At 43.7% G+C, this 27,061-nt stretch overlaps 2 protein-coding genes and 1 pseudogene across 12 annotated transcripts in view; 1 reads left to right on the top strand and 2 right to left on the bottom strand.

Annotated features, from left to right (window-relative positions):
* Window positions 1-8,473, bottom strand: part of Ttc3 (tetratricopeptide repeat domain 3) — a 101,445-nt gene extending 92,972 nt beyond the window's left edge. For 4 of the 8 annotated variants that reach the window (XM_029470712.2, XM_021184393.3, XM_029470713.2 and 1 more), the window contains exon 1: window positions 8,274-8,378. In XM_029470712.2, the coding sequence (XP_029326572.1) occupies window positions 8,274-8,319 (46 nt within the window). In that variant the 5' untranslated portion in view covers window positions 8,320-8,378. The other 4 variants (XM_029470721.2, XM_029470716.2, XM_029470720.2 and 1 more) reach the window with 4 other exon arrangements.
* On the top strand, window positions 8,284-15,645 carry Pigp (phosphatidylinositol glycan anchor biosynthesis class P). 4 transcript variants are annotated; one of them, XM_029470723.2, is made up of 5 exons: window positions 8,284-8,505; window positions 9,057-9,160; window positions 11,565-11,637; window positions 13,934-14,052; window positions 14,620-15,645. In XM_029470723.2, exons 2-5 carry the CDS (start codon window positions 9,079-9,081, stop codon window positions 14,742-14,744), a joined length of 399 nt encoding a protein of 132 aa, XP_029326583.1. In that variant the 5' UTR covers window positions 8,284-8,505; window positions 9,057-9,078; the 3' UTR covers window positions 14,745-15,645. The 4 variants fall into 4 exon arrangements, with proteins under 4 accessions (XP_029326583.1, XP_021040047.1, XP_021040046.1 ...); XM_021184388.3 differs by having other exon boundaries at window positions 8,505-8,643; XM_021184387.2 differs by lacking the exon at window positions 8,284-8,505 and adding an exon at window positions 8,743-8,883.
* A 9,171-nt stretch (window positions 15,646-24,816) lies between these two features.
* On the bottom strand, window positions 24,817-25,307 carry LOC110311713 (small ribosomal subunit protein uS19 pseudogene; annotated as a pseudogene).
* Window positions 25,308-27,061: the final 1,754 nt, after the last annotated feature.

Raw genomic sequence — 27,061 nt, 5'->3', positions numbered from 1 at the left:
TGGAAAAATGTACAAATGTGAGGTTAACTTGAGCTACAGAGCAAGACCTTGCCTCAACAAATACAAATACAGAGAGATAATATGATTGATAGGTAGGTAGGTGTTAAAAGTTAAAAAAAAAAAAAGTACAAATTGAAAAGACTAGCACAAAGAGAAAACTGGTTAACTAAATGATAAACTCATTAAAACTATCTAGCATCGAGATGAAACCAAGACATGAGAAATCTGAAAGAGGAAAAGTAACCCAGAAAGAGATGAATACACATCCAGTTAAAACTTCATAAAAACAGATAAAAATCAGATGTTATTTAAATAACACAGGACTTACAATCTTCTAGATTTAATGAAAGGCAAATTTCAGACTGAAGAAAGACCATGTATCAAAATTTTATATTAAAAAAAGCAGGAGATAGATAGCTTAGCAGTAAGCAGCTCATTTTCAAGAGGACCTGCGTTCAGTTCCCAGCATCCACATCTGCTGAATGGATTGCAGCTGCAGAGATTCTAATGCCCTGTTCCAGCCTACAGAGGATCGCCTGTATTCACATGGCACATATTCTCACAAACATATACATGTAAAAAACAGCTTTTAAATAAATATTTTTTAAAAATAGTGGTGGGTAATGTTGGTTATAAACTTGACTATATCTGGAATTAATTAAACCCAAGCGTCTGGGTATAGTTGTGAGAGATTTTATGAATGAATCAACTGAGGTGGGAAGACCAAGCCTAAATCCGGGCCACACCTTCTAATGGCACCTCAGGAAATGGAAGATGGAAGCCTGTGCTTTTTGCCTGCTTGCTCTCACTCTAGCTGGCAAGCTCATCTGACCTGTTACTGAGGCGTTCCGTTGCTGGTTTTAGAACTTACACCCTGGGGATTCCAATGCAGACTGAAGAGCAGCAGGTTTCTAGGAATCCTTCAGAACTCCTACTCTAGGGAGAGAGTACTTAAACTTCCAGCACTGAATGTGGACTGAACAACTACACTCTGGGCCTTTCAACTGGGAGGCAGCTATAGTTTGCTACCTGTACCATATAGCCTGACACACACACCCTTCTCCCCAATCTCTTGTGTGTGTGTGTGTGTGTGTGTGTGTATCTGCTTTCCTGGCCCTTTAGAGAACCTTGAGTAATACAAGTAGTGTATTTAAACTTAGCAGTAAAATGAGACACTCCCAAAGACAGACAATCAAACATAGCTAAAGTAAAACAATATTTTCTTAAATAAATAAATAAGACTGGCAAAAGACTTCATATCTTTGCTATACTAACAAAAAGATATTTTAAGAGCCTTGAACTATACCAAAATGACTTCTTAAATTCAAGGGTAAAATAAAAATGATTTTAGAAAAAAATATGTTGACCATCAAACAAGATATTTGAATTAAACAGGAATTTCTAAACTTAACAGCTAAAAGGCATATTGTCTGATGGGCCAAGGAAGAAAATCCAAAAATATATTATCTGTAAGAAACACCTAAATTTTAAAGAAACTAAAACAGCCAAAGCTTAAAAATAAATAAATAAATAAATAAATAAATAAATAAATAAATAAATAAGAGTATCCTGGGTAATTTCTACCAAATGAGAGAGTTTTAGACAGTTTAGGATAGATGACAATAGGGCATGGGTCCAATTCACTAAGAAATCAATGTTAAGCTTGCATACATCTAATAAAGAAGTCTCAACATACACAACAAGAGAAACTGCTGGAACTGTTAACAAGTCCTGGGCTAACAGTATTCTCAGACTCCTAACTATTATCCACTGATCCTCAGCCACGTAACAATCAGCTTGGTCAAATGCGCAGGCCAAGTCAACCCTGTTCAGCTTGACTCTAGTCTGGCCCACTGAAGAGGCATGAGAAGTCTTGGGTAAGTAGGATGAAAAAAAAAAAAAAAACACCAAAAAAACAAAAACAATAAAGACTGAACCATAGAATTTCTAGTCTTTATCTAACTGATATATAACAATTACCAAACACATAGACTTCATACCTAAACACAAAACATTAAAATTATTAATCATGAGCAACTATTAAATTTTATATGAACAGTGCCATAAAACATGGGTAAAACCTGTTTTCATACGGGCAAAATGGAATGCAGACCACATTCTGACAGCATTGGTTAACAAATAAAAACAAGGGCTGGAGAGATGGCTGCTCTTCCAGAGGTCCTGAGCTCAAATCCCAGCAACTACATGGTGGCTCACAACCACCCCTAATGAGATCTGATGCCCTCTTCTAGTGTGTCTGAAGATAGCTACAGCGTGCTTGCATATAATAAATAAATAAACCTTAAAAAAAACAAAACAATGAAATAAAAAAGCTGTGTACTTAACAACAATGAAATTTAAAAAAATGAAAATAAAATTACTCTTATGCCAATATTTATAAAACAGATAAACTTCTGACAAGACTAAACAAGAAAAAAAGAGCCACAGGCCTGTAGTCTCAGCACTCAGGAAACTGAGACAGCAGGATTACCCTGCATTTGAAGCTGGCTTGGATTATTTGAGTTCCAGGCCAGTCCAGGCTTCAGAATGAGCCCCAGTGTCACAAACAAAAAGGGGCAGTATACATAATATTCAAAACAAGGAGAGAGAAAATAAAAGCATGCAAAACAACAAAAAAAAATTATGTCATTAAAATGGCATGAATTTGATACTAATAAATTTAAATTTTTGATGAATAAACAAATTTCTGAAACTACCAAAAGAGAACTGAAAAAAAAAAAAGAAAACAGAACAATTCTATTTCAGTTCAACTGCTGCCAAATGTGCACATACAAAAAGACTATATATCCAAGTCATTTTGTATGTAAGATCCACCAAAATTTTAAGAAACTCTAATCCAAACTAACTACTCAGTAATTCATTTGGTAGATTACTGTAACCTTAATACCAAAATCAATCAGTCAAAACAGAAAAATAAGAAGCCTTATTGGGGAGGAGCAGGGAACATCTTTGCTCCTAGCACTCAAAAACAGAGGCAAGTGGATCTCTGTGAGTTTGATGCCAGCCTGACCTAAAAAGTTCCAAGCCATCCAGGGATAGCGAGTGAGATCCTGTGTCAAAAGTGGAAAGAAGGGAAGGGTCTGTTTATAAGGTACAAAATCTTCGATAAGACATTATCAAGCCAGGTGGTGGTAACACACGCCTTTAACCCCAGCACTTGGGAGGCAGAGGCAGGTAGATCTCTTTGAGTTTGAGGCCAGCCTGGTCTACCAAGCTAGTTCTAGGACAGCCAAGCTACACAAAGAAATGCTATCTCAAACAAAACAAAACAAGTAATTATCAAACAGTAGTACCATTAAAAAGATAACCTATTAAGGACAATTTGGATCTATCTCCAGAAAAATAAAGTAAAAATGTAATTAAAATCTGTAATTTGGGGCTAGAGAGATGGCTCAGCAGTTAAGAGCACTTACTGCTTTTCCAGAGGTCCTGAGTTCAATTCCCAGCAGCCACATGGTGGTTCACAACTAGCTATACTCCAATGTCCTCTTCTGGCTTTTGTGGACACCAGGCATAAAAGTGGTACACAAGACATTATATGTAAGTAATACAACCATACATATAAAATAATTTTTAAAAAAAAATGTAATTTGTATTTAATTTCATTTGATGGACTGGGGAAAAGATGAAACAGAATCTCAGAAGATATAGAAAAGCATGTGACAAAATGGAAAGCCTCCCCTAACGTGACAAGTTATCTATAAAACCTTCCACAAATGCTACTGTTAACAGTTAATCCATTTCTTTGAAATTGGAAATGAGTGAACCTCTAGTCACTTCTAATGAACAACCATAACCACTTCAACTGAACGCACATTTAAAAGTATGCCAGAACATGAAAACACACACAATAAATTGAAAAGGAAAAAAAAACCCTAAACATTACCATTACAAATGACAAAAAAAAAAAAGGATGGAGTTCAAAATATGAGAAATAAAATACAAAGCAGAAAAAAAGTATTATTTATAACAGCAACCAATTTCAATTCTCCACAAAACTGCTGGATTGATTTCACTTAAGCCCCAAAGGGTTTTTCAAGACTGATTCTTAAAGGTCAAAGGTCTAGGAACAGGTGAGACTCAAGAGTTTCCTGGGCAGATTACTGAAGGGCTAAGAATGCAGCTAAGAATGCAGCTCGGTGGTACAGTACTGATTAGCACGCACAAGGCCCTGCCTGGGTTGAATCACGGCACCATTTAACAAATACTGTGCTTCACAACATGACCCTCTCTATGTCCAAAAACCAAACCAAAACAAACACACCGGATTCCAGGTAAAGCTACAGTGGTAATAACTAAGAAAGAATAGGTACCAAGAGATAAAGATGAGGTGACAAAAAGACAAGCCAGAAACAGATCCATACACAGAAACACTCAGCAGGCAAGTGAGATGCTACAACTCTGGTAAACAGAAGTCAAATTCAATATACACAACAGAGAAGGTGAGCCACACGGGACAAGATGAATGAGTCACTAGCTCACAGCATACACAAAAACTGATTACAGGTGGATTATGAATTTAAGTGAGAAATGCATCATTTAAAAAATGTCTAAAAAGAAAACACAGTGGACATCTTAGTAAGTCCAGAGCAGGGGACATTTTCATTGGATTATATTAAAATTAAGAATTGGGCTGTACAATGTAGTTTAGTAGTTGAAAACTTGTGTCACATGCTCTGAGTTTTTTCAATGCACATTTAATAAAAAGTGCTCCCAGTTTGTCAGCTTAAAAAGACAATTCAGTATTCTTTAAAAGTAGATGAAAAAAACAGGGCCATGTTTTCCACACAAGGGAAACACCTGACGCTATATGAAGAGTCTCAATCTTATTAATAAATGCAAATTTTAACCACAATGATGCACTGTGTCACACTACTGGCAAATACAAAGAGATCTAAGATAACAAGTTTTTAACAGGCTGCAGGTTGCCTAAAACTCTCATATAATGCTGATCAAAGTATAGAAATTGACAAAACTATTAAGTAAAAACACAAGCTGGTACAAACACTTCAGATCCAGTTTGAAATCATTTTATAAAGTTGAACATTCATATCCCTAAAAACCAGCAGTTCTACTCCTACTATTAAATAACTCATGATGCTGGGTACTCCAATCTATTCACAAGGCACTAAAGATGCTTTTGAAACTTATGTAATTCCCACGAGCTACTAACGATATCTGTAAGAGTTCAGCATTGCAAAGGATAAATTTCTAGAGTATCAAAAGGGCATTTTAAAGTAAAACTATGATTCTTCCAAATATATAACTAGGTCAGCAGGCTGGCTCAGTAGATAGGAGCGCTTGCCACCAAACCTGACAACCGGAGCCCAATCCCCAATCCACATGTGTCCTCCAGGCTCCCTGCATGTGCCATGGCACATATACCCACACAAGTAAATAGGTGTCAAACCTTTATAGGTATTATAGCTAGTTTTATCACACAATTGAGTTGAATAAAAGTAATTAGAAACACTAAAAATTAACAGAAAAAACAAATTATACCACTTTCTATATAAGTGGACAGAGGAAGTGCTAGAATTAAAAGAGGACTTTCCAGCATTTTAAACTATTCTTTTGCTTTTCTACTTGCAGCTATACCGTAGTTCTTCCAAGTGGGTGTGCTGGTTACATTTCTATGGGAAAACAGAACAGTCAAAATGCCCACCAACAGAAACAGAAGTAAACCGCATTATATTCATCCATCGTTACACAAGCAGTAAAGAATTAATGGCTTACATCTCTACGGAGTATTAGTTACTTAGAAACACAGCATTTAGTGAAAGCAAGTTTCAGAAGACTATACCCAGAATAATGTGCTTTTCTCAAACACAGAAGCTATACACACAATTCAGTGCTAAATGATACACAAAAACCTGATAAAAATGTTTAAAATACAAGAATAACATGAATTCAGGATAATCACCTCTGAAAGTGAAATATTCAATACTGGTTAGGTTGATTCTTGGTCCCACTGGTAGACTCGTAAACGTTCATTTGTTTTACTTCACAGTTTGTCAATAAATACGTTACATGTATTCTGAATATATCAAGTACTACATCAAAGAGGAAAGGATTTAAAGAAAAATATCATACCGTTAAAGTGTTTTTAATTTTATCAGTTCACTTGCTGTGTGGGAGGTACATATAACATACCATAAAATCTTATCTTTACATCAACCAAAGCAACATTAGATAACATAACTGTTCATTTCAATGAATGTTATGAGGACCAAAATCATTAAAGACCGAACCAACCAGCTGTGAGAGATTAACCCATTTGCTGTCACATGGCTAGACAAAAGCCAGGCTTTTAAGCAAATTTAGCAGAAAGCTAAAGTCGTAAATAAGACAGTCAGTAAAAAGAGGAAGAAAAGTTTGTTAGCAAGCATGTGAAGAAATGGGTGTTCTCCATACCAGTGACCATTAAAACTGGTACAACCACTTTGAGAGTTTCTAGCATATCTGGTTAAGTGGAAGATGTATATATTCTACTACCCAGCAAAATTATGCTTAAGGGTATGTCCTAGAGAAACTCCAAAAGTGTGCACAGCAAACAGGTACAGAGATATTTATTGCAGGACTGTTTTAAAGAGTAAAGACTATAAACAATTCCAAAGTCCATCAAAATGAGTACAATGCAGTGCTATACCAACAATTATAATAATTCAAAGAAAGTACAATTATTCGATTTATTCATATATAAATCTCAAAATGTGATGCTGAGTGAAAAAGCAAGTTGCAAAAAGACACAATTTTATATCACTTTGGTTAAAAACAAATACTATGTATTGTTTATATATTCACCATTACCAAATTATAAATTATGCATGGAAATGATACACACAAACCTAAACACAGTGGCTATCTCTAGGTAAGGAGGGGGTCAAACTCTCAGCATCTCCAAAAATGTTTAAGCTTTTTTTGTTTGTTTGTTTTTTGTTTTTGTTTTGGAGAATCTGAAGTAAATTTGGCAAAAAAATAAATATATAACAAACAAAATGGCCTGATTTGGTTAGATCTACCTGTGTTTAATCTCTAAGTATTCCAGAAATTAAAAGAGAAAAAAGGAAAATTAAGCAACAATAAGAAAACCGAGCAGGAGAGAAAGACAATCCGCAGCCCTTGAGCGCAAAGCACAAACCCCTGACAAGCACAGTAGTGGCAATTGAATCCCTAGGAGAGTTTTACCGTATAACAAACCCATTTTCCTTAAAATAAAATACACATTTCTTGAAAGAACGTGTTCTACCTAGAGCTGTGGTTGTGAGAAAACTGCCCCGGAGAGAGCAGTAAAACCTGTATGATTTCAACCCTGTTCCCTTGATCCCTCACCAGAGTCCAGAGCTTTAAAAGGCAGCTATAAACACCCTGCAATACCCAGTGTTAGCCATCTCCTGGTGAGAGGCACAAGCACATACGGTGGAAAGAATTTGCAAACTGAAGGACTGTAGTCTGGAAACTACAAGCTTCTGAGAAAGGTACCGTGCAGTGGTACCGACACACCCTCGGCTTCATTTTGGTCCTTTGTCCCCCCCTAGTCTGTCCCCTCCCCACTAGGGGATGGCAGCCCAGGCCTCAGTGACGTCGCCAGCCCTGCGGAGCAGCAGCCCTGCGCAGGCGTAGGAAAAGGCTGCAGGTGGGGAGGTGGGGTGGGGGGCAGCTCTGCGTCCCCCACCCCCGGGTCCTCCCAGAATCGGGGGTGGGAGTGGGGGGGTGGGGAAGACGCGCGCGCACACACAGACCAGGGGCAACGCGCACGCGCGCCACCGCAATTCCAACCCCGCGCACGCCGCAGGCCCCCTACACAGCGCACCTTTGGGGACCCTCGAGGACGCACGCGCGCGCCTGCCACTGCAGCCTGCCGCAGCGGCGGGCGGGCGCGCGCGGGCGCTGAGGAGGGGGCGCGCACACCACAGGGAAGGCAGTGACAAAGGTGGGAGGGGAACCACCATCCTCAGAGGATGAGGAGGACGCCCACGCCGTCGCAGGGAAGGGCGAGCGTAGGAACAAAGCGGGCCAGCCGCAGACCCAGAGGCGCGTCCCCGAGCGCTCGGGACGCGGGAGGGGATACCTGGTCCGGGATGTCACCCGCGCGCCAGGCGACGCGCACACAAAAGCCCCCCCTCCTACCGTTAAGGACGCCCGAGGGTCACTGGACAAAGGGAACACACCCACAGGGGCAAGGGCGGCCACACCCCCTCAGCGCGCGGGCGCTCGGCGAGACGCGCGGCGACGCGCACACCCACACTCACCACACACCCACGGAGGGAGGTGTGGAGCGCCCCGATGCCCGGGCATCTCGGCTGCGGCGGGACACGCAGACGCTTCCGTGAGCCCCGCCGCGCGCAGGGTCTGCACTCACCCGGGCCCGCAGCCCGCGAGCCTCAGACGCGGGCTGCCGACGCCTCCGGCCCTCCACGTCAACCAGACCCGCAGAGCGAGCGCTCCGCGGCTCCTGAGGCGGGCGAGTCACGTGGCTTGGAGGTGCGCATGCGCAGTCGACGCGTCTTCCCCTCAGCTCGGCGGGGTGGGTGGTGAGACCGCGCTAGGCCCCCCGCGCTGCGGTCGCCGTGCGCCTGCGCCAAGCGGCGGGGGCGGCTGCCAGCCTCTGCTTTTCCTCAGGTTTTTTATTTTTTTAATTTCCGCCCACGCTGCGCGGGGGGGGGGGGGGGGTCTGAGCCGCGCCTGCGCATTGGACTGAGTGGGGCTGACGGGTGGGTGGGGACGGGTGGGTGTCGGTGTTCGCAGGACTCAAGGTCCAGGGTGTCCCGTTACGAAGGCCGGGACAGGGCCCATCATGAGAGGGCAGGACTCGGGGCCTCGGTCCGGCCCGGGCCCCTTCCTCGCCTCAGAGGGTCCGAGGTGCGCATTTTCCCCGCAGCGCGCGCTCTCGCCGCCCCCTCAGCTGCAGTGGCGCGCGCGCGCGAACATCCGCAGTGGCTGTGTCCGCAGCAAGCGATGAGATTATGTAACAGACCATTGGTGAAGGGGGGCGGGGGGAGATGTCTGACGACGATTGTGTTCCTTTTCCACAGATTGTCTAAAGCCACAGGGAAGATGGTGGAAAATTCACCGTCGCCATTGCCAGAAAGAGCGATTTATGGCTTTGTTCTTTTCTTAAGCTCACAGTTTGGCTTCAGTAAGTACTGGAATGATGGATGGCCAAGGCCCTTAATGGTATTTGAGGATCAGGAAATAATGTGTTTGTCCTTAGAACGTACACACATGAACTGTTGATTCTTTCTACCTGTGTCTCTTCACCAGTCCTAAAAGGGGTACCGTTTGTTTGCTCAGTTTATGTATCCAGTTCTAGATGAAATCTCCAATATTTATTTAGCACTAGGCTTGATGCTAATGTGAATAAAACCTGGCCCCAACCCTTGAGGTCATAGTCATGTGGAGAAGCATAGTAAACCCACAGTTCAGAGAGCATGATGAGTGCCCTGGAAGAGCCTTGGAAGGTTTAGAAATTGGGGTTAGCTACCTCCAGGCCACTCCCTGGCAGTTCTATCAGAATAAGTTAGGAAGGACCATGGATAGAGTCTCTGAGTGAAGGCCTGTGAAGGTTTGGAAGTGAGGTGCTTATAGCTCCAGGATAGCATGCTGGAGCTGAAGAGTGAAGATAATGGGCCAGAGAAGTCAGGTGTAAGAATGTACCCTTAACGCCCGAGATCAGCATTGATGCCCACAATGTTCCATTTTGTAGATGAGGCCACTGAGGCTTACAAAACAAACAAACAAACAAACAAAAAAACCAAACTTAATATGACCAACTCAACAAACAGAACCAAAGTCCCTCTTCAAATAGTTTGGAAGATATGAGGCAATCAAGTGGTAGAAAATTGAATGCCCACAATCCAACCATCTGGTCCTTGATAGAAATCAGAATGTCTATGTGGAGGTATCCTTCCCAATTCTTAAGTGAAAAGTACTAGCTTAGCTGTAGTGTAGTGGGATGAAGAAGCTACAGTTACTGGCTCTTTCGTGGAATCATTGTTTGGCCTGAGAGCTTTTTGTTTTTGCATGAAGTGAACCTGTGAAGTGGGTGCTGCCTTGCTTCCTCAGTTTAAAGATGGGAATACTGGATTTAAGTAACTTGATCAAAGCCAAATAACAACAGGACTGGAATTAGAACAGGTATACTGGCAGACTTCGCTCTACTGAAGTCCTTTAACTCTTGTATTAACTTGGGTAATTTATGCAAAGAAGCTGCTTAATAAACATTAGCTGCCCTTTATTTCTATAAATTACTATTCAAAGAGGATTTTAAGGATTGGAAACTACAAGCATGTTAGATAAACCAAAACCTAATTGAAGAATTTATTGAGTACTTACTATGTATCAGACAGTGTTAGAGGCCAGGGAAAGGCAAAATAACCAAACCTTGTCTGCCTTCATTTGAGCTTTCTGCATAGGGGGTAGGAGATTAAGGAGCAGGAAGAGCCCTCCTCATGTGCTGCGCTGCAGTGTGCTATCTTTTACTACTACAACTTACCATGCAGAAAGGAAAAGAGCTATGTACACATCTTTGTCCGGCACCAGAAGCTTACAGAAAGCACACTCCATCTCTTCAGGAGTGACTGTATTCCAGTCTTGGCATACAAAGCTCTGTAACACTTCATTCTTAAAACAAAAACCACCACTGCTGATGTAGCCTGAAACCCGCCTCCACCACTTCCTTTGTACAAATGAGCCCTTTCTCGTGTATAAAAATATACATGTGCGTCTCAGGACTGTTTTGAGGATTAAATGAGTTAGTCCGTGTGGAGAAGTTTAGAACCTATCTAGTGTTACAACACAGAGACGGCAGAAAAGGAGCCTACAAGACTGGGTGTTGGTAGGAAGAAGATTGTGTACAAACAGTCAGAACCAGAGGTGACAAGTTCCCCTTTAAGCAACTAAATGCAATTACCTCTTCCCTGTGGAGAAACACTGAGCACGTAAAATGCAGAAGCAAATTCTAGCAATAAGTTCCTAAGAAATATGTCCGTAGACTTTTTTTTAAATTATCATTAAATTTGTTTACATTTCAAATGATATCCCCCCTTCCCGGTTACCCCTCCACAAATCCCCCATCCCATCCCTCCTCTCTCCCCTCCTCTTTGCCTCTATGAGGGTGCTCCCCCACCCACCCACTCCTGCCTCACCACTCTAGCATCCCCCTACACTGGAGCATCAAGCCTCCACAGGACCAAGGACCTCCCCTCCTAGTCATGTTGGATAAGGCCAATCTCTGCAGGATACTTATCTGGACCCATGGATCCCTCCATGTAAACTCTCTGCTGGTGGTTTAGTCTCTGGGAGCGCTGGGTGGTAGCCATAGACTTTTTAAAGTACAGTATAAGAGCTAAGACACTAAAAACGTGTTGATATGGTAATTATGGTAAGTATTATAAGACTGGTACCAATAAGGAGCTACAGGTCCTGAATGTTGAGAGAGTGAGGCAGGCCTTTGGGGAGCATCTTTATTGTATATGAACCTTACAGACTAGACCATGCCGCACTGACATGTCTTCTTTCTCCCCTTACCCTCTACCCTGCAGTACTTTATCTTGTGTGGGCTTTCGTTCCCGAATCCTGGTTAAACTCCTTAGGCTTAACTTACTGGCCTCAAAAGTAAGTTTAATATTTCTTCAATGGGGGGTAAAACTGATATGGTTTTGAAGGATAATACTCTTCTCTAAAGCCCAAGCCTTACATCCTTATGGCTTTTAAAATCCATGAGTATCTGTGTTGAAATTGAATGTCGCCTTTATTTTTGTACTGGGGGAGGGTAGGCGGGGTATTCTCATGTGCGTGGCCACGTTGTATGTGTAGGTGAACATATTTGCACGTGCAGGTCGTGCCTCAAAGTTGATGTCAGGAGTCTTTCTTGAGGGTGACATTGAGCCCAGAGTTCTATGGTACAGCTAATCTGACTAGCCGGCTTGCTCCAGAATTCTCTGGGTCTAGCTCTGAGTGCCAGACTTACAGCTGGCCTGCCACATAAGCTCAGCACATACCTGGGTCTGAGAATCCAGACCCAGGTCCACACACTTGAGTGGCAAGTGCTTTAACTAGTGAGCCACACCCCAACAGCCATACCGTAAAGGTTATTAATATATCACTAATTAAAGGTGGTGGGGCAAACGTTTATCTCCGTTTCCTCCTAAAATTATACTGTTGCTGGAAAATCTTTTAAAGGTATAAGCATACAAAATGGGATAGTAGGTAAGATATTAACAAAATTTTAGGACAAGATAGAAGAGTCTGGGTTTTCCATGTGGTAGACGAGGGAACCCAGCAAGAACATTTATGCCCTGGAATTCCAAAAAGGACCCAGACCTCAGGAGCAGCAGTGTCTCTTGGTAATGGTAATTCTGCATTGGATAGGAATTGTGTTTAAAATGCATTAGACCTGCTGACTCCCCTTCCATATCTTAAACCTGGAGATTAATCCTGCCCGCCCCTTCAGAAAATAGTTCCATCCCGTGGAAAGTGCTGGGCAGAGTCTGGTCTGGAAGTTACAAGGGTTAACTCTAGAAATGAAGCACAGGGGACAATTAACAAGCATCTGCTTGGCCAAATAAGGCTCCCTCCCCAGCACCTTGCCTTCCCAGGCTTTACCCTCTCCCAGAGAAAGGTGGGAGGCACCTTTCTGAGGAAGCTGACCAGGGTAAAAGGCAGCATCTATAATCTAACCTTTCTGCCATCTCTGCCCACGCACATCACATACCTTACTTCCTATCAGCTTATCACTTGGATCTTAAATATAATACGCCGGGCTGGTGAGATGGCTCAGTGGGTAAGAGCACCCGACTGCTCTTCCGAAGGTCCAGAGTTCAACTCCCAGCAACCACATGGTGGCTCACAACCATCCGTAACGAGATCTGGCGCCCTCTTCTGGACTGTCTGAAGACAGCTACAGTGTACTTACATATAATAAATAAATAAATCTTAAAAAAAAAATATCTGATTTAAAAATATATATATATATATAATACGCCATCATAAACACCAGGCACTAAAAGAAAAGTCTGTCCTTAAATACAAAAGAATAGAAGATACTTAAAAGAAATGGAGATAATGCCATCTACAGAAGGGGAAAAAGGTTTAATCATCTGAGATGAGAAAGAATCCTGAATGGTATGCTGCCCAAGGGATTTTTTTTTAATTACCATTGAAAAGTTATAAGCATGGTAATTAAAATGTTATCTAGAAAGTTGACTGTTGAGACAGTGGAACAGAAAGCAGAGATGGAAAACAGAGAAATGTATAGTGGTGCAAAAAATTTGGAAGTTGTAGCAAAGGAAAACGGTAGGGAGGAAATGATTTCACAAGACCTGGCAAGATAGAGCACTTAGTGGACGTGACTGTATGGAGAGGAAAACAGAGACATATAAGAATCTGATTCTGGAGTTTTGATAGATACTGGGGAAACAGTAGACAGAAATGTATAATTTCAGAAAAAAGATAAGAAAACACAATACACTAAGGTTCTCAGTTGCAGATGTTATTGGCATAACCAGTTGTTTTTAACTGCCGTCATAATAAAGTGAAGCATGTGCAGAAAGTGTGAGGAAGAAGTAAACACCGTATTTTCATTTTAGAGCATCTAGAGAAAATGCCTGAAGCTGATGAAAATCAAGAAATAATGTAGGCACGTTATATGGAAATGAGGATGTAAATACCAGAAGAAACAGCTCAGATATTGAAAGGGCATGTTTGGGCAGAATAAAACTCTAGGGTTGGGATGGCTTGGCTGAGACAGGTGTCTGCAGCTGTTCATTGGCCCCTTGTAGCACTATCTGTTACATGCATACATCAGCTACTTTAATAATACTCTAGATTGTTAAAGTGTGTTTTGTGACTGACTCTTGGGAGTTATGACTCCTTGACAAGTTTGTTGACATGCCTGAATTCTCTTGTGCAGATACTGGGCGGTTGCATTGCCCGTCTACCTCCTCATCACAGTTGTAATTGGTTATATGCTCTTATTTGGAATCAACATGATGAGTACCTCTCCACTTGACTCCATTCATACGATCACAGGTACGTTTATATGAGATAAAATTATGAGGCATAGAGGAAAGAGATATTAGTACTTTTATCAGAAAAGCAATCAGGAATAGGCCTAAGAAACGCGTTGGGAGAAAGTCAGCTGATCCATTCAACATGGCATGATGATTAATCTCGATTGGCAACCTGAAGGGATTTAGAGTCACCAGGGAAACCAATACAGAGCATTCTATGAGGTTTATCTAGAGTCAGTCTATTGAAGTGGGGAGATACCTTAAATGTGGAGTGTACATGGGCTCTAGGTCTGAATAAAAAGGAGAAAATAAGCTGAATATAAGCATTTATCCCCGTCTGCCTCCTGACGGACAAATGGTGGACACCTGTGATCCGTTACCTCCTGCTCCTACTGACATACCTTCCCCTCCATGGTGAATTGTCTCCGTACAACTAAGCCTTAAGTTGCATTTGTTAGGGACTTTGTTACAGCATGAGATAAATAGCTAGTAATAGCTCGCGGTGTTTGCCATCATCTGCACATCAGCCTGCTGAGCAGTGTGATAGGTCTCAACCAACCACAGAGCTTTTCTTCTTTTCTTGCAGATAACTATGCTAAAAACCAACAGAGGAAAAACTACCAAGAGGACGCCATCCCAGCTTTGAGAGATGTCCCCATTAGTGAAGTAAACAAAATGTTTTTCCTAGGAGCCAAAGAACTCAATACCTAAAACTGAGATGTGTATAAACATCCTAAAACCAGGCATTTACAGTTGTGGGCTGAATAATTTTGAGCATAATTATATTGACTGTCCTTTTAATACCCAATATTGACATGTAAAAACATGAAAGTTGATCCCTTAGATTGAGTTCAATTGGTATTGTAAATATTTTCAACTGAGTTTTTAATTGACAATAAATAAAATACCACTTGAGTAGATCTATATGTGCACACATGCATGTGTTCATGGGTGTGTGAATGCATACATGCACAGTGTACATAGAGGTCAGAGAACAACTTAGGTTGTCTCTCTTCAGTGCCCTTCGTTTGAGACAGGGTTTCCCATTGGCCTCACTTCACCATGTAGGCCAGGCTGGCCCACAAGCTTCCAGGGCCCTACCTGTCTCTGCCTCCTACCCCATTATAACTTTTGTGTGGGTGCAGAGATCCAAACTCGGGTCTTCATGCCCCTACAGTATATACTTTACCCGCTTATCTCCCCAGCCTAACATAAAGCAACCAAGAACGGATGTCTCCCAAGTCTTCTAACATGCAGCCAGAGTTGAAAGTGACTGCCTTGTCTGCCTGTCCTTAGCTGCTGAGCCAGTGATCCAGCAAGACTGTGGCTGCTGCTTACAAAAGAGCAGGAAGTGGTCAGAGCTGCCACTCAGTTCACAGTGTTCCCTTGTCCTCTCAGGGATGGTGATGGGCCTGCAAAGTTTTCAAATGGCTTGGAGTAAAACCTAGGACTCCCCTGCACATTAACCTCAAAACCAGATTTTCATTCTGTCTCTCAAACACATCGTCTTTATGCCTCCTAAGGGGTCGTCCACAACCAGGGCTTTTCATGTTATGGGCTATATGTCTCTCGAGGGTTATAATAAACTTAGGCTTCTCTTCACCTTAAATAATCTCAGGACCTTCAAATATTTTGTACAACGCTTCAAAAGAGCTTGTGTGATTTGTATATTATGTTTATGAATAGTGATCATGGGGCAGTGAGATGGTTTGGCGAGTGAGGATAACTGCGGACAAACCAAGCAACCTGAGTCTGATTCCCAGGAGAGAACTCCCTCGAGTTGTCTTCTGACTTTCACACACATGTAGTGGCCTGCGTACTCATGCACACACCAAAAAGTAAGCCAGTCTCTTCTTGGTTATAAGGTTAATTTTGCCAATCATCCCCTTTTTACCACATGTGTTTGGCCCCATGCATATCCACACATCTATACCCGTAAATATTCAAACGTGTGCATGCAACACACACATGGGCACACACACAAAAACTATGTTAATACAATTTAACCCAAAACATTGATACAGTAAAAAGCCTAGTCAAAAACAATGAAATTTAAGACAAATTACTTTTAGGAAAAATACTTATACTTTCAAGCACAAAACTTGTGTCACAAATAGAATCATCTTCAAATTTTGCAGGTATCTTTAATGCCTGGATTATGGAAGAAGCTCAGGCTTGTGCCCACGTCTTCAGTCAGTCTGTACATTAACACACGTTGAGAAACTTAGAGAATGAGCATAAAATACTAATATATTACTATTATTTTGAAAATAGGTTTGGTCTCATAGACCCTCTGTGATCTACTCGGCAGACCATAGATCTGGGGGAAGGGATGAGCATGGAATAGAACACAGTCTATCAGCATGCAGGGAGCCTGTCTATCAGCATGCAGTGTGCCTGTCTATCAGCATGCAGGGAGCCTGTCTGAGCATATATTCTAATGCAGCACCTCTCCTGGCCATTTCACACAGTTTCACCCTCGCACCCCAGGTACTGATGCCCCAAAGGGTTATGTGCAAGCCTTAAAACAGATCTATACAGGAGTCATTTGTAGTTCATTCTAGAAGGAATGAGTTAGCCACTACAGATCTACCTAACACCCCAAATAGGCAGCTATCAGTAGATATATACCCTCTCTGTCCCCTCCTTCCCCCACCCCCACATCCCCCAGGGGACAGTTCTCTTGCTTTCCAGCAGCTTCTCTGAAGGTCTGTGGGACTGACTCACCGTTGCCATGGTACCCATGCTGTCACCAGGCCTGCGCTGGCTTGTCTTCCTGCTGCATTGCTCCCTTTGCTACCCACTCCAAGAGTTCCAATGAACCACCTACACACTCTCAGACAGAAGCTGGACCTTCAGCTGTAACATTTTTATTTGTGAAGATTGGGTGTCAGCTGTGCGGCTGAGATGTGCGATGCATGTCCCTGCTGCATGTCAGAATTCAAGAAAAGTGTTTGAAAGCCAGATGTGGGAGAACATGTATATAAACCCAGCACTGGGGAGGTAGAGGCAGGAAGATGCCAAGGTCAAGGTCATGTTCGACTACATAGTTTGAGATCAGCCTAGGTTAAACAAGACATTGTCACAAAAGAGAGATAGAGACAGACAGACAGACAGACAGAACTGTTTGAAAGAAACAGCATTTTGCATTCAGCCTAAATAATAGCATAAAGTACTCCAAACAGAAAATGTCAATTATAAGCATATTACTCTAGTAGGTAAAGTTGTAGGAAGATTGAAATTAAAAGTCTAGATGTGGGAGGCAGAGGCAGGCGGATTTCTGAGTTCGAGGCCAGCCTGGTCTACAAAATGAGTTCCAGAACAGCCAGGGCTACACAAAGAAACCCTGTCTCGAAAACCAGAAAAAAAAAGTCTAGATATAAGATTGCCTCGCTGTAAGATGGCAGAATTTCAATGGCTCGACATGACAGAAGTTTATTTTGCTCTGTGTTTTTAAGAATAGTTCTGATACAGTTAGCAAATCTGATTGATGCCCATGGATGAGAAGAACAGATGCATTCCACATTATCTATGTGGCCCATGACCAAGGACCTCAGTACCTTAGTAGCACACAAAGTTGTGAGCACTGACAATGTAATATAAATACATTTGGGGACCAGGAGAGTCAGGGATTCAGAGCAGTGGCCTTGCAGAAATAATTCAGGAACAAGTGTATGCATAGACCAAGATTTACAAATAAGCATGATCATAGGGAAGTTACCATCAAATCATTCCATATTTGTCTTGAATCTGCAAATGTAGTGTTCACACACTTTGCTTTATGGGCTACGGTGACAGCTCATGGTCAGAGCTGGACAGCACTAGCCAAAGCCTTACAAAGCCTTACTCAGATGCTATGTTAACCATGTCATAGTCCTCCAAAGTTGTCACTTGTGACAAAGTCGTCCACCTGTGTCAGAAATCTTGTTTACATGGGCCTGCATAGCTATGAGTCAGCCCACATCAGCTGTCACAGCTGTCCTAGGGGGGCCCTTCCTCTCCCTGTGACATTGGTCTCCCATGCCAACCCTTCTAGCTGTCCCGTCAACGTTCCAAGAGTTGGCACATCCTTAAAGAGACTCAGAGACTCAGCATTCTGTGAAGGACATAGACATCTGTCAGTGATGAAATGACTGTGTCCACCTTGTGATGGACACAGCCAGAGATCCAAAAGATTTGCAAAGCTCAAACTAAAATCAGGCCTTTTTCCTTCTAAGACATGAAGCTGAGTGGGCCTACGGCCCTGGGGATATGGGCCAGCGACGCATGCTGAGGAAGATGGAAGGGAACAGCTGATAAAGCAACAGCTGTGCCGATGACTGGGGTGATCACAGGATCAAGAGTGTATTTGTTTTGTTTTTTGGGTTTTTTTTTTTGTTTTTTTGTTTTTGTTGTTGTTGTTTTAAGACAGGGTTTCTCTGTGTAGCCTTGGCTGTCCTGGAACTCACTCTGTAGACCAGGCTGGCCTCGAACTCAGAAATCCATCTGCCTCTGTCTCCCAAGTGCTGGGATTAAAGGCATGCGCCACCATGCCCGGCTCAAGAGTGTATTTGTAAGATGCTACTATTTGTCATAAGACTGAGCTTCCCAAGGTTCTAGGCAACTTACCCACATCCGTACAGGAGTTTCAGTAAGTGTACCCTGGTCCTCAGATATGAAATAGATGTCGTGTCAAGGTGTTCCATTTTTTCCCCCATTTCTGACTATGTTTTGATTTCCTACTGTCCCTTCATGGCAAAGATTTTAGAATCATTTGATGTGGGACCTCCCCCATCCCCGCGCCCCCCCCCAACCCCCCGGGTGCTCGCTTTATCTGAGACCATAAGACAATAAACGTTTGCAGTGCATGGTGTTCCTTCTCCCCGCCTCTCTGCCTTTTCCACACCCGTAGGGCCCATTTGTCCACCTCGGCACTTTTCTCTAAGGACACAAGTTTACTGCTCACTGCCCCCAGACCACCTGTGGTCAAGCCTTAGACACTTCAAGCCCACTCTCTCAGGCTCCTTCCCTCCACAAAGTCTCAGGACCCAAGATTGATGCTGGGGTCAAGAGGCCTCTGGCATCTCCACAGTGTTCTTCTCCACCTCTCTTTGACATAAGTCCCTATTTTAAATTTGGTACACCACAGCCCGAGCTAGAGTCCCTGTCCCATGCAAGAGGGTGTGGGACCTCAATTTCCTCTGGACGTGTGAAGGGAAAGGGAACTAGCACATGGGACTTCTATGAAGTGCCTGGGCACATCAGCTCATGCCTGTATCCCAGCAGAGGCTGAGGCATAACTGTTGTAAGTTCAAGGCTCTGTGGGCTACAAAATGAGTTCCAGTTCAGCCCAGACTGCAGATGAGCCTGTCTCCAAACAAAACAAAACAAGGATGGAATGTGCCCTGTCTCAGCCCTCTCATTTCTGCTCACTGGCATGTGGATTTAATGGTGAGTTCTGGATGCCTCCTTGGACTACGGAATGTCATAAGGAAGAGAAGCCATGCAAAGACAGGAAGAAAAAAAGGCAAAGCCTGAAGGCTGCACCTGTGTGGATAAGACAGAAATGGCAGCTCTGCTGCTTCGGCCACTGTTAGTTTGATTTTTCTAATTATAGTCCAGACAAAGCTAAGTTAACACAGTTCTCCTCATGATTTCAGACACGAAGCCCACCAACTTCCAGGATGGCCTTAGGATTCCGTTCTCAACGTTGAAGTGGTCAAGAACTATGTAGGAAGACCTTTAAGTGCGGGTTCCCAGGCCTAGTAAACCTGGAAGACCTTAGAGTCTTCAACAGCACCCTGGAGGCATAAGGTAGGCTGGAAACCAAAGGCGAGAGTGAGTGGGGTCTTCAGAACCAAAAGCCTGGGTGGGGATGGGGTCCAGGCTCCAGATCACCTCCCATATGCACAAGAGGTTGTTTCCTGAGCTGTCCCAGCTACCGCAGCTCCCTCCAGACACCACAGGCACATGCCCAAGTAAGTAGTCATGCCAACTTGCACAAACACCGCGGAAAAAACCTCAACCCTTGGGCTGTGGTTCCAGGAATGGGGTGGAAAGATACCATATTTCTTCTTTGGTCAATCTATAGCAGCAAATCATAAACCAACTGTCAGGAAATGGCTCACTAAGGACCACGTGTCCTGTTTGTGATTTACAGCAAGTAAGGAAGCAGTACACGTTTTAATTTGGACACGTGAATAGTGATATGGTGTGACATGCTTATCAGCTAAACAATAAATACGCACTAAAATGGCTGAATTCCAAAGAGCCACGTGAAAAGTGTGGGAGTCTGCTCTCTCAGGACCAAACTAAGCAGCCAGCGCCCTGCTCCTCACCAACCTGACCTTTTCTAGGTTGTTCTGCCTCTGAGTTCTCAGTCTGTAAAACAGCATTCTTCTTACATTCTTTTGGGAAACAAGAAACACACAAGATGCTGAAAACATCTCTCCCCTCACATCCTGGTTGCTCTTGTGTGTCAATGGACACGAGCTACAGTCATCAGAGAGAAAGGAGCCTCCATTGAGGCCTCCATAAGATACAGCTGTAAGGCGTTTTCTCAATTAGTGATCAAGGGTGGGAGGGCCCAGCCCATTGTGGGTGGTGCCATCCCTGGTCTGGTGGTCCTGGGTTCTACAGAAAAGCAGGCTGAGCAAGCCAGGGGAAGCAAGTCAGTAAACAGTTCCTCTCCATGGCCCTCCATCAGCTCCTGCTCCAGGTTCCTGCCCTGCTTGAGTTCTTGTCTTGACTTTCCTCCAGGGATGAACTATGACCTGGAAGTATAAGCTGAATAAACCTTCCCTCCCCAACTTGCTTCTTTGGTCATGGTGTTTCATCCACAGCAATAGAAACCCTGACTAAGACACCTAGGTTGGCTCATAAGTCAGAATGCTCACCACGATATTAGTCATGTTTGTTCTCCTGGGGACTGCCCTGGACCCTGCACTTCATCTTCTTCAACCTTCACGGGTCTGTCTTAGCTCCCTGTGGCAGCAGCTGAGATGACTAGTGTGACATCTTAAGTAAGCGGTTGCTTACAGCAGCAGGGATTTCTTCTCTCACATTCCAGAGGCCAAGAGTCTGGAGAAAGGTGTAAAGATCAAGTTTGCCATTAAGTTTGGCACCCTGCAGAGGCCTTGGGGGGTCACACACCCCTTCTGGTGGCTGGATTTCTGTGGCTGCCTCAGGGGCCTCATTGTTCTCTTTCTGGCAGCACATGTGTTAAACTGTCCCTGGCCTTTCTCCTCCCAGGGACACTTGTGATTAGAGTTTGGGCTCCCTGTATAATCCAGGCTGATTTCTTCATGGTAATATTCAATCACATCCTTTAAGTACCCCCCCCCTTCTTTTGATATGGTAACTATGGTGGTCAGTATTCACTCTGATAGAATCTAGAATCGCCTGGAACATGAGCCTCGGGGCGGACCTCGTTGATTATCTTGATTGCATTAGTGATGAGATGAAAAGACTTGTCCACTGTGGGCAGTGCCATTCCCCAGCTAGGGGCCTGGGCTCTCTAAGGAGATGGGTGCTGAGCAGCAACCAGCATTCATTGCTCTCTGATTGTGACTGCGGTGAGGCAAGCTGCCCCCACCCAGCTCCAGCCACCTTGACTTGCCCACATTGAACTGTAGCTAAGACTTTCCCTTCCCCTTTAAACTGCTTTTGTATTTTATCACACTGTCAGAAAAAGGAACTCAGACCACAACATTGATAAATCCCAGCAATTAAAGACTGATGTTTTTGAGGGCTGCTCCAGTTTACTAAAATATTATACTAGAGCACAATTTACAATTCATCTTTTTTTTTAAGGTGGAGTTATATCTCAGTGGTTTTCTGTTTATCCACTAATCACAAGGCCCTGGGTTCAATCCTCTGTGCAAAAAATAAAATAAAATAAAATAAGGTCAACCCAGTCCACAAGTTTCTAGGCCAGCCAAGGCTACATAGTGAAACACTGTCTCAATCCTTAATCATCAGAGAAATGCAAATCAAAACAACCCTGAGATTCCACTTCACACCAGTCAGAATGGCTAAGATCAAAAATTCAGGTGACAGCAGATGCTGGTGAGGATGTGGAGAAAGAGGAGCACTCCTCCATTGTTGGTGGGATTGCAAGCTTGTACAACCACTCTGGAAATCAGTCTGGCGGTTCCTCAGAAAATTGGACTTAGTACTACCGGAGGATCCCACAATACCTCTCCTGGACATATATCCAGAAGATGTTCCAACTGGTAAGAAGGCCACATGCTCCACTATGTTCATAGCAGCCTTATTTATAATAGCCAGAAGCTGGAAAGAACCCAGATGCCCCTCAACAGAGGAATGGATACAAAAAATGTGGTACATTTACACAATGGAGTACTACTCAGCTCTTAAAAAGAATGAATTTATGAAATTCCTAGCCAAATGGTTGGACTTGGAGGGCATCATCCTGAGTGAGGTAACACAATCACAAAAGAACTCAAACGATGATATGTACTCACTGATAAGTGGATATTAGCCCAGAAACGTAGTATACCTGAGATATAAGATACAATTTGCAAAACACATGAAACTGAAGAAGAACGAAGACCAAAGTGTGGACACTGCCCCTTCTTAGAATTGGGAACAAAACACCCATGGAAGGAGTTACAGAGACAAAGTTTGGAGCTGAGACAAAAGGATGGACCATCTAGAGACTGCCATATCTAGGGATCCATCCCATAATCAGCCTCCAAACGATGACACCATTGCATTCACTAGCAAGAGTTTGCTGAAAGGACCCTGATATAGCTGTCTCTTGTGAGACTATGCCCAGGGCCTAGCAAACATAGAAGTGGATGCTCACAGTCAGCTATTGGATGGATCACAGGGCCCCCAATGGATGAGCTAGAGAAAGTAACCAAGGAGCTAAAGGGATCTGCAACCCTATAGGTGGAACAACATTATGAACTAACCAGTACTGTAAGGAGCCACCTTCACATTCGCCATTACAAGATGGCGCTGATGGCACTGACACCCGTGTTCTAAGTAGTAAACAAGCAAGCTGCGCATGTGCCGGGGTAGCTTTCCACGCCATGTGCTCTGCCTTTCCCGTGACAACTCCGGCTGATGGGCTGCAGCCAATCAGGGAGTGACACGTCCGAGGCGGAGGACAGTCCTCCATAAAAGGGAGGGGGCTCCGCCATCTCTCTCTCTCTCTGGCTCCTTTCTCCACTGGCTCCTGATGGGGTAAGCAATAAAGTTTGTGCTGCAGAAGATTCCGGTTGCCCTGAGCGTGTTCTTACCAGGGGGAACACAAAAGCGCGGGCAATACAGTACCCCGGAGCTCTTGACTCTAGCTGCATATGTATTAAAAGATGGCCTAATCGGCCATCACTGGAAAGAGAGGCCCATTGGACTTGCAAACTTTATATGCCCCAGTACAGGGGGATGCCAGGGCCAAAAAGTGGGAATGGGTGGGTAGGGGAGTGGGGGGGGGTATTGGGGGACTTTTGGGATAGCATTGGAAATGTAATTGAGGAAAATACCTAATAAAAAAATATAAAAGAAAGAAAGAAAGAGAGAGAGAGAAAGAGAGAAAGAAAGAAAGAAATTTGCAGCCTTAGCTTGAGGCAGAAAATAAATAAATAAATAAAGTAATAAATAAAGTAATTTATTTCCTCTAGACTAGGAATGAAGCCACTGTGTTGAAGATGGCAGATTTTCCACAGCAGAGCCATAACACTGAATACCTGATTCCTGTAAGCACCTACTGCCATAGGTCAGGGGTGCTATACAGGAAATAGAGACAGAAAGATAAAAGGAGAGAGAAAAAAGGAAGGAAACAGGGAGGAAACAAGTAAGGAAGAGAGAGAAAGGAGAGAGGGGAGGGAGCAAGACTAATGTCCAAATCAATTCCCCACTTTTGTGCCTGCTATGTGCTGTGCACAAGAACACGGGGACCCTCACACATGTGGTTTCCTTCATTGTTCTCAGGCTGTAACTGTTAGCAGCTCTTGCCTGGACACTGCAAAGAGATCAAACTGCGAAGTATTTCTTACGAAAGGCCTGATGCTCTGACCTCCTTTGAGTTGTAAGATGTTCTGCTCCATCTTCCGGGGCTGAGCTTTCTTTCCATCTCAAATAACCTTCTATCTCCTTCCCCTCACCAATTCTTCCTTCAGACCTTGATTGCCCCAGGATGGTTTTTTTTTTTTTTTTTTTTTTTCTGTCTCCCAGGCTGAGTCCCATCCTGTGATCACATCCTTGCCTTCGTTGGGACATTTCTCCCTGCTGTCATTTCACGTTTGTTGTGCACACGATGCGCTAGGCCAAGAACATCGCCTCACCTGTCACCTCCTCTCCAAGGCCTTGCTCCGTATGCAGGAAAACACTGATAAAATCCATGGGAGTAGCCTAGCGGGAAGAAGCAGAGTCTATCTATGGATCCTTCCATCCAGAGTGTTAACTGCTAAACCCTGGGTAGAGGGACAGACAGACAGACAGACACCATTGCTTGCCTCGGCTCTGAAGCCTGACACTTCACCTGCTCTTATATTCCTGTTCACAGTGTCGTAGAAGAGAGTCTGAGAAGAGAAACACATGGCCTGTCCGAAATTAGTGGGTGACACGGGATGGTGTAGTGCCACACCTGCAGATAGAACCTGGCTTCTCTTGTTTCCCATTCTGTACTCCTCCATCTCCTTAGATGGGCTAGCCCATATCCCACTTTGCCTCTCTCCTCCTGGCTTCAATTACCATCCTCCTCCTCCTCTCCCGCAAATCCAGAAGTTCTGATTAATCATTTGTGATGCAGCGTGAAGCCACATCTACATTTTTTTCCCCAGGGACCAAAACCAGTCTTTATTGGCCTCGGCTACTTGAGGGGGATGAATCTGGAGGAGTGGGTGGCACCCATCCCGGGCCGGCCGTGCTTCACGGGTTTGTAGGTGATGGAGAACTCGCCCAGGTAGTGGCCGATCATCTCTGGCTTGATCTCCACCTGCTTGAAGGTCTTGCCGTTGTACACGCCCACCATGCTACCCACCATCTCGGGCATGTCCCTCAGGTGCGTCTTCTCCACCTCGGGCTTCTCCATGGGTGGCGCCTCCTTCTTGGCCTTTCTCAAGCGCTTGAGCAGTGAGTGCTCAAGCGTGCTGACCATGGTTCAGGCGCCGCCTCTGGCGGGCGCTGTACAGCTGCATCAGCTGCTCATAGGACATGTCAAGCAGTTGGTCGAGGTCTACGCCACGGTAGGTGAACTTGCGGAAGGTCCGCTTCTTCTTCTGCTCCACTTCGGCCATCTTGGCGGTTACTCGGAAAAGGCCACATCTACATTTTAAGGAATGAATCATGGAAGGACCTAGTTAGGAAGAATCCCTGTAAAGACCCCGTAAGAGCCTAGAACTACTTCCCACCGACTTTCAAGCATTGCTGACATCAGCAATTTCCCTCTTCCATTTACTTAAGTTTACGAAACTGCTCTGAGGACAACTCGGGGAAAATCCACCTCAGCATCTCATCCAAAGATTCAATTTGCTGAGTGTGAAGGACAGACAAACTGCTACAAGACAAAAGGCAATCAGAAATAATGGCCTCTGGCCATACAGGCACCCAAATTCAAGGACTGTCAGCCTAGCACAGGTGTGTGAGTGATGAATCTGGCATTACCCTTGCCTGTGGACTTAGTACAACCATGGGAAAAGTACCCAATGTGACCCGAGAGACAGACAGACAACCATTTGTCTCATCAGTGAAGTTTCCAGGCAACAACGCTGAGGCTGGCTTTTCCATCACTACTCAGCGATGACCTTTACCTGACCTTGAAAATAACTAACCCTTCCTGGCCAAAACGGGGAGTGTGTATCAGACCCGACTGACAGCCCATTCTCCAGTGCTATTGAGTACACGATCTAAGTTGATGATATCTTTGCCTTTCTGAACTTTATCTTACAAAAGAAATAACTTCCCTGAGCCATCCTGGACACTGGGCAGGACCACACACCAGGCACAGGTGCGTGATGAGTTTGAAAGGTGACTTTTATCTGTTTTATTTTGGATTCTTTCCCCACTCAAACATTCATCGAAATGAATGCAGAGAAATAACCAAGCTCCCCTGGAGCACCACAAGACTGTCTATCTTCATGCATTTAGGTTCTCAGAGATGTGCCTTGCTGTCAGCTGCAGTTAATAAGTGGCCCCAAAACAAAATCGACTGAGCCCTGCTCCCAGACTCCTCCCCTGCTTCTCCCCCCCCCGCCCCCCCCCCCCCGCACACCTGTTTGAGGATTAAAGATCTGAAGGCAAAGGGAATCAGATCAAATATCCAGCCCTTCAAAGAGAATGGCTTCCTTGAAGTGAAATCCCTAAACTTGCCCTTCTCTTCACCTCCTCAGCGATTCCTTATCAGGCATCTTGTCAGCACAGGATCAGTGGTAATTACCGCAATGGAGGAAATCAGACTTTCTGTGTTGGGACAATCATGATGATGACATGGACTGAGCACCTATAATGATTGAAAGATAACAGGGGAATCCATCACGACGGTATGTGGACAGACAGACTGTGGAAAAGGAAAACAAACTCGATTGGAAGTCCGTAAGATTTGGGCAAAGGTTATTTCATAACTATAGAATTTTAAATATATACATACATTTATATAGTGAACATAGAATATGACTGAATTGTTAGTGTGATTACATCGTCATTTGTTAATACCACTTACTTTTGAAATAGCAAATAGATATTTTAAGGTATAGCAAATAACAGAAATACTAAAGTCACCCTAAAATAACCACCTTTTAGTTGGAGGTACACGTCTGTGTGTGTAGTTAATGAAGTGGGATGCCATATGATGAATATAACTTTATGTGACACTGCATTGCCATCATTTAACAATATAGAACACGTTTCTATTTTGATCCACTGGAACTTATTTCCTAAAGTCATTATTACTATATCTAAGCTGAGATTTTTTTTAAATATTATAAAATATTTTTATATTAAAATCTCTATCCTTAGCGCTGATTATATCCTTATAGAAAGGTAATCAATATACATCTTTCAAATATTCTTCCTACCTATTG

This window comes from Mus caroli, unplaced genomic scaffold (genome assembly GCF_978045245.1).
Source record: "Mus caroli unplaced genomic scaffold, Mus_caroli_1 scaffold_17, whole genome shotgun sequence".
Lineage (NCBI taxonomy): Eukaryota > Metazoa > Chordata > Mammalia > Rodentia > Muridae > Mus > Mus caroli.
This window is presented reverse-complemented; position numbering and strand designations above follow the sequence as displayed.

Coding starts and splice junctions, on each gene's coding strand:
- Pigp (XM_021184385.3), top strand. CDS start 8,980: ATGAGATTATGTAACAGACCATTGGTGAAGGGGGGCGGGGGGAGATGT. Junction 9,161..11,564: donor AAGCTCACAGTTTGGCTTCA/GTAAGTACTGGA, acceptor TCTACCCTGCAG/TACTTTATCTTGTGTGGGCT. Junction 14,053..14,619: donor CTCCATTCATACGATCACAG/GTACGTTTATAT, acceptor CTTTTCTTGCAG/ATAACTATGCTAAAAACCAA.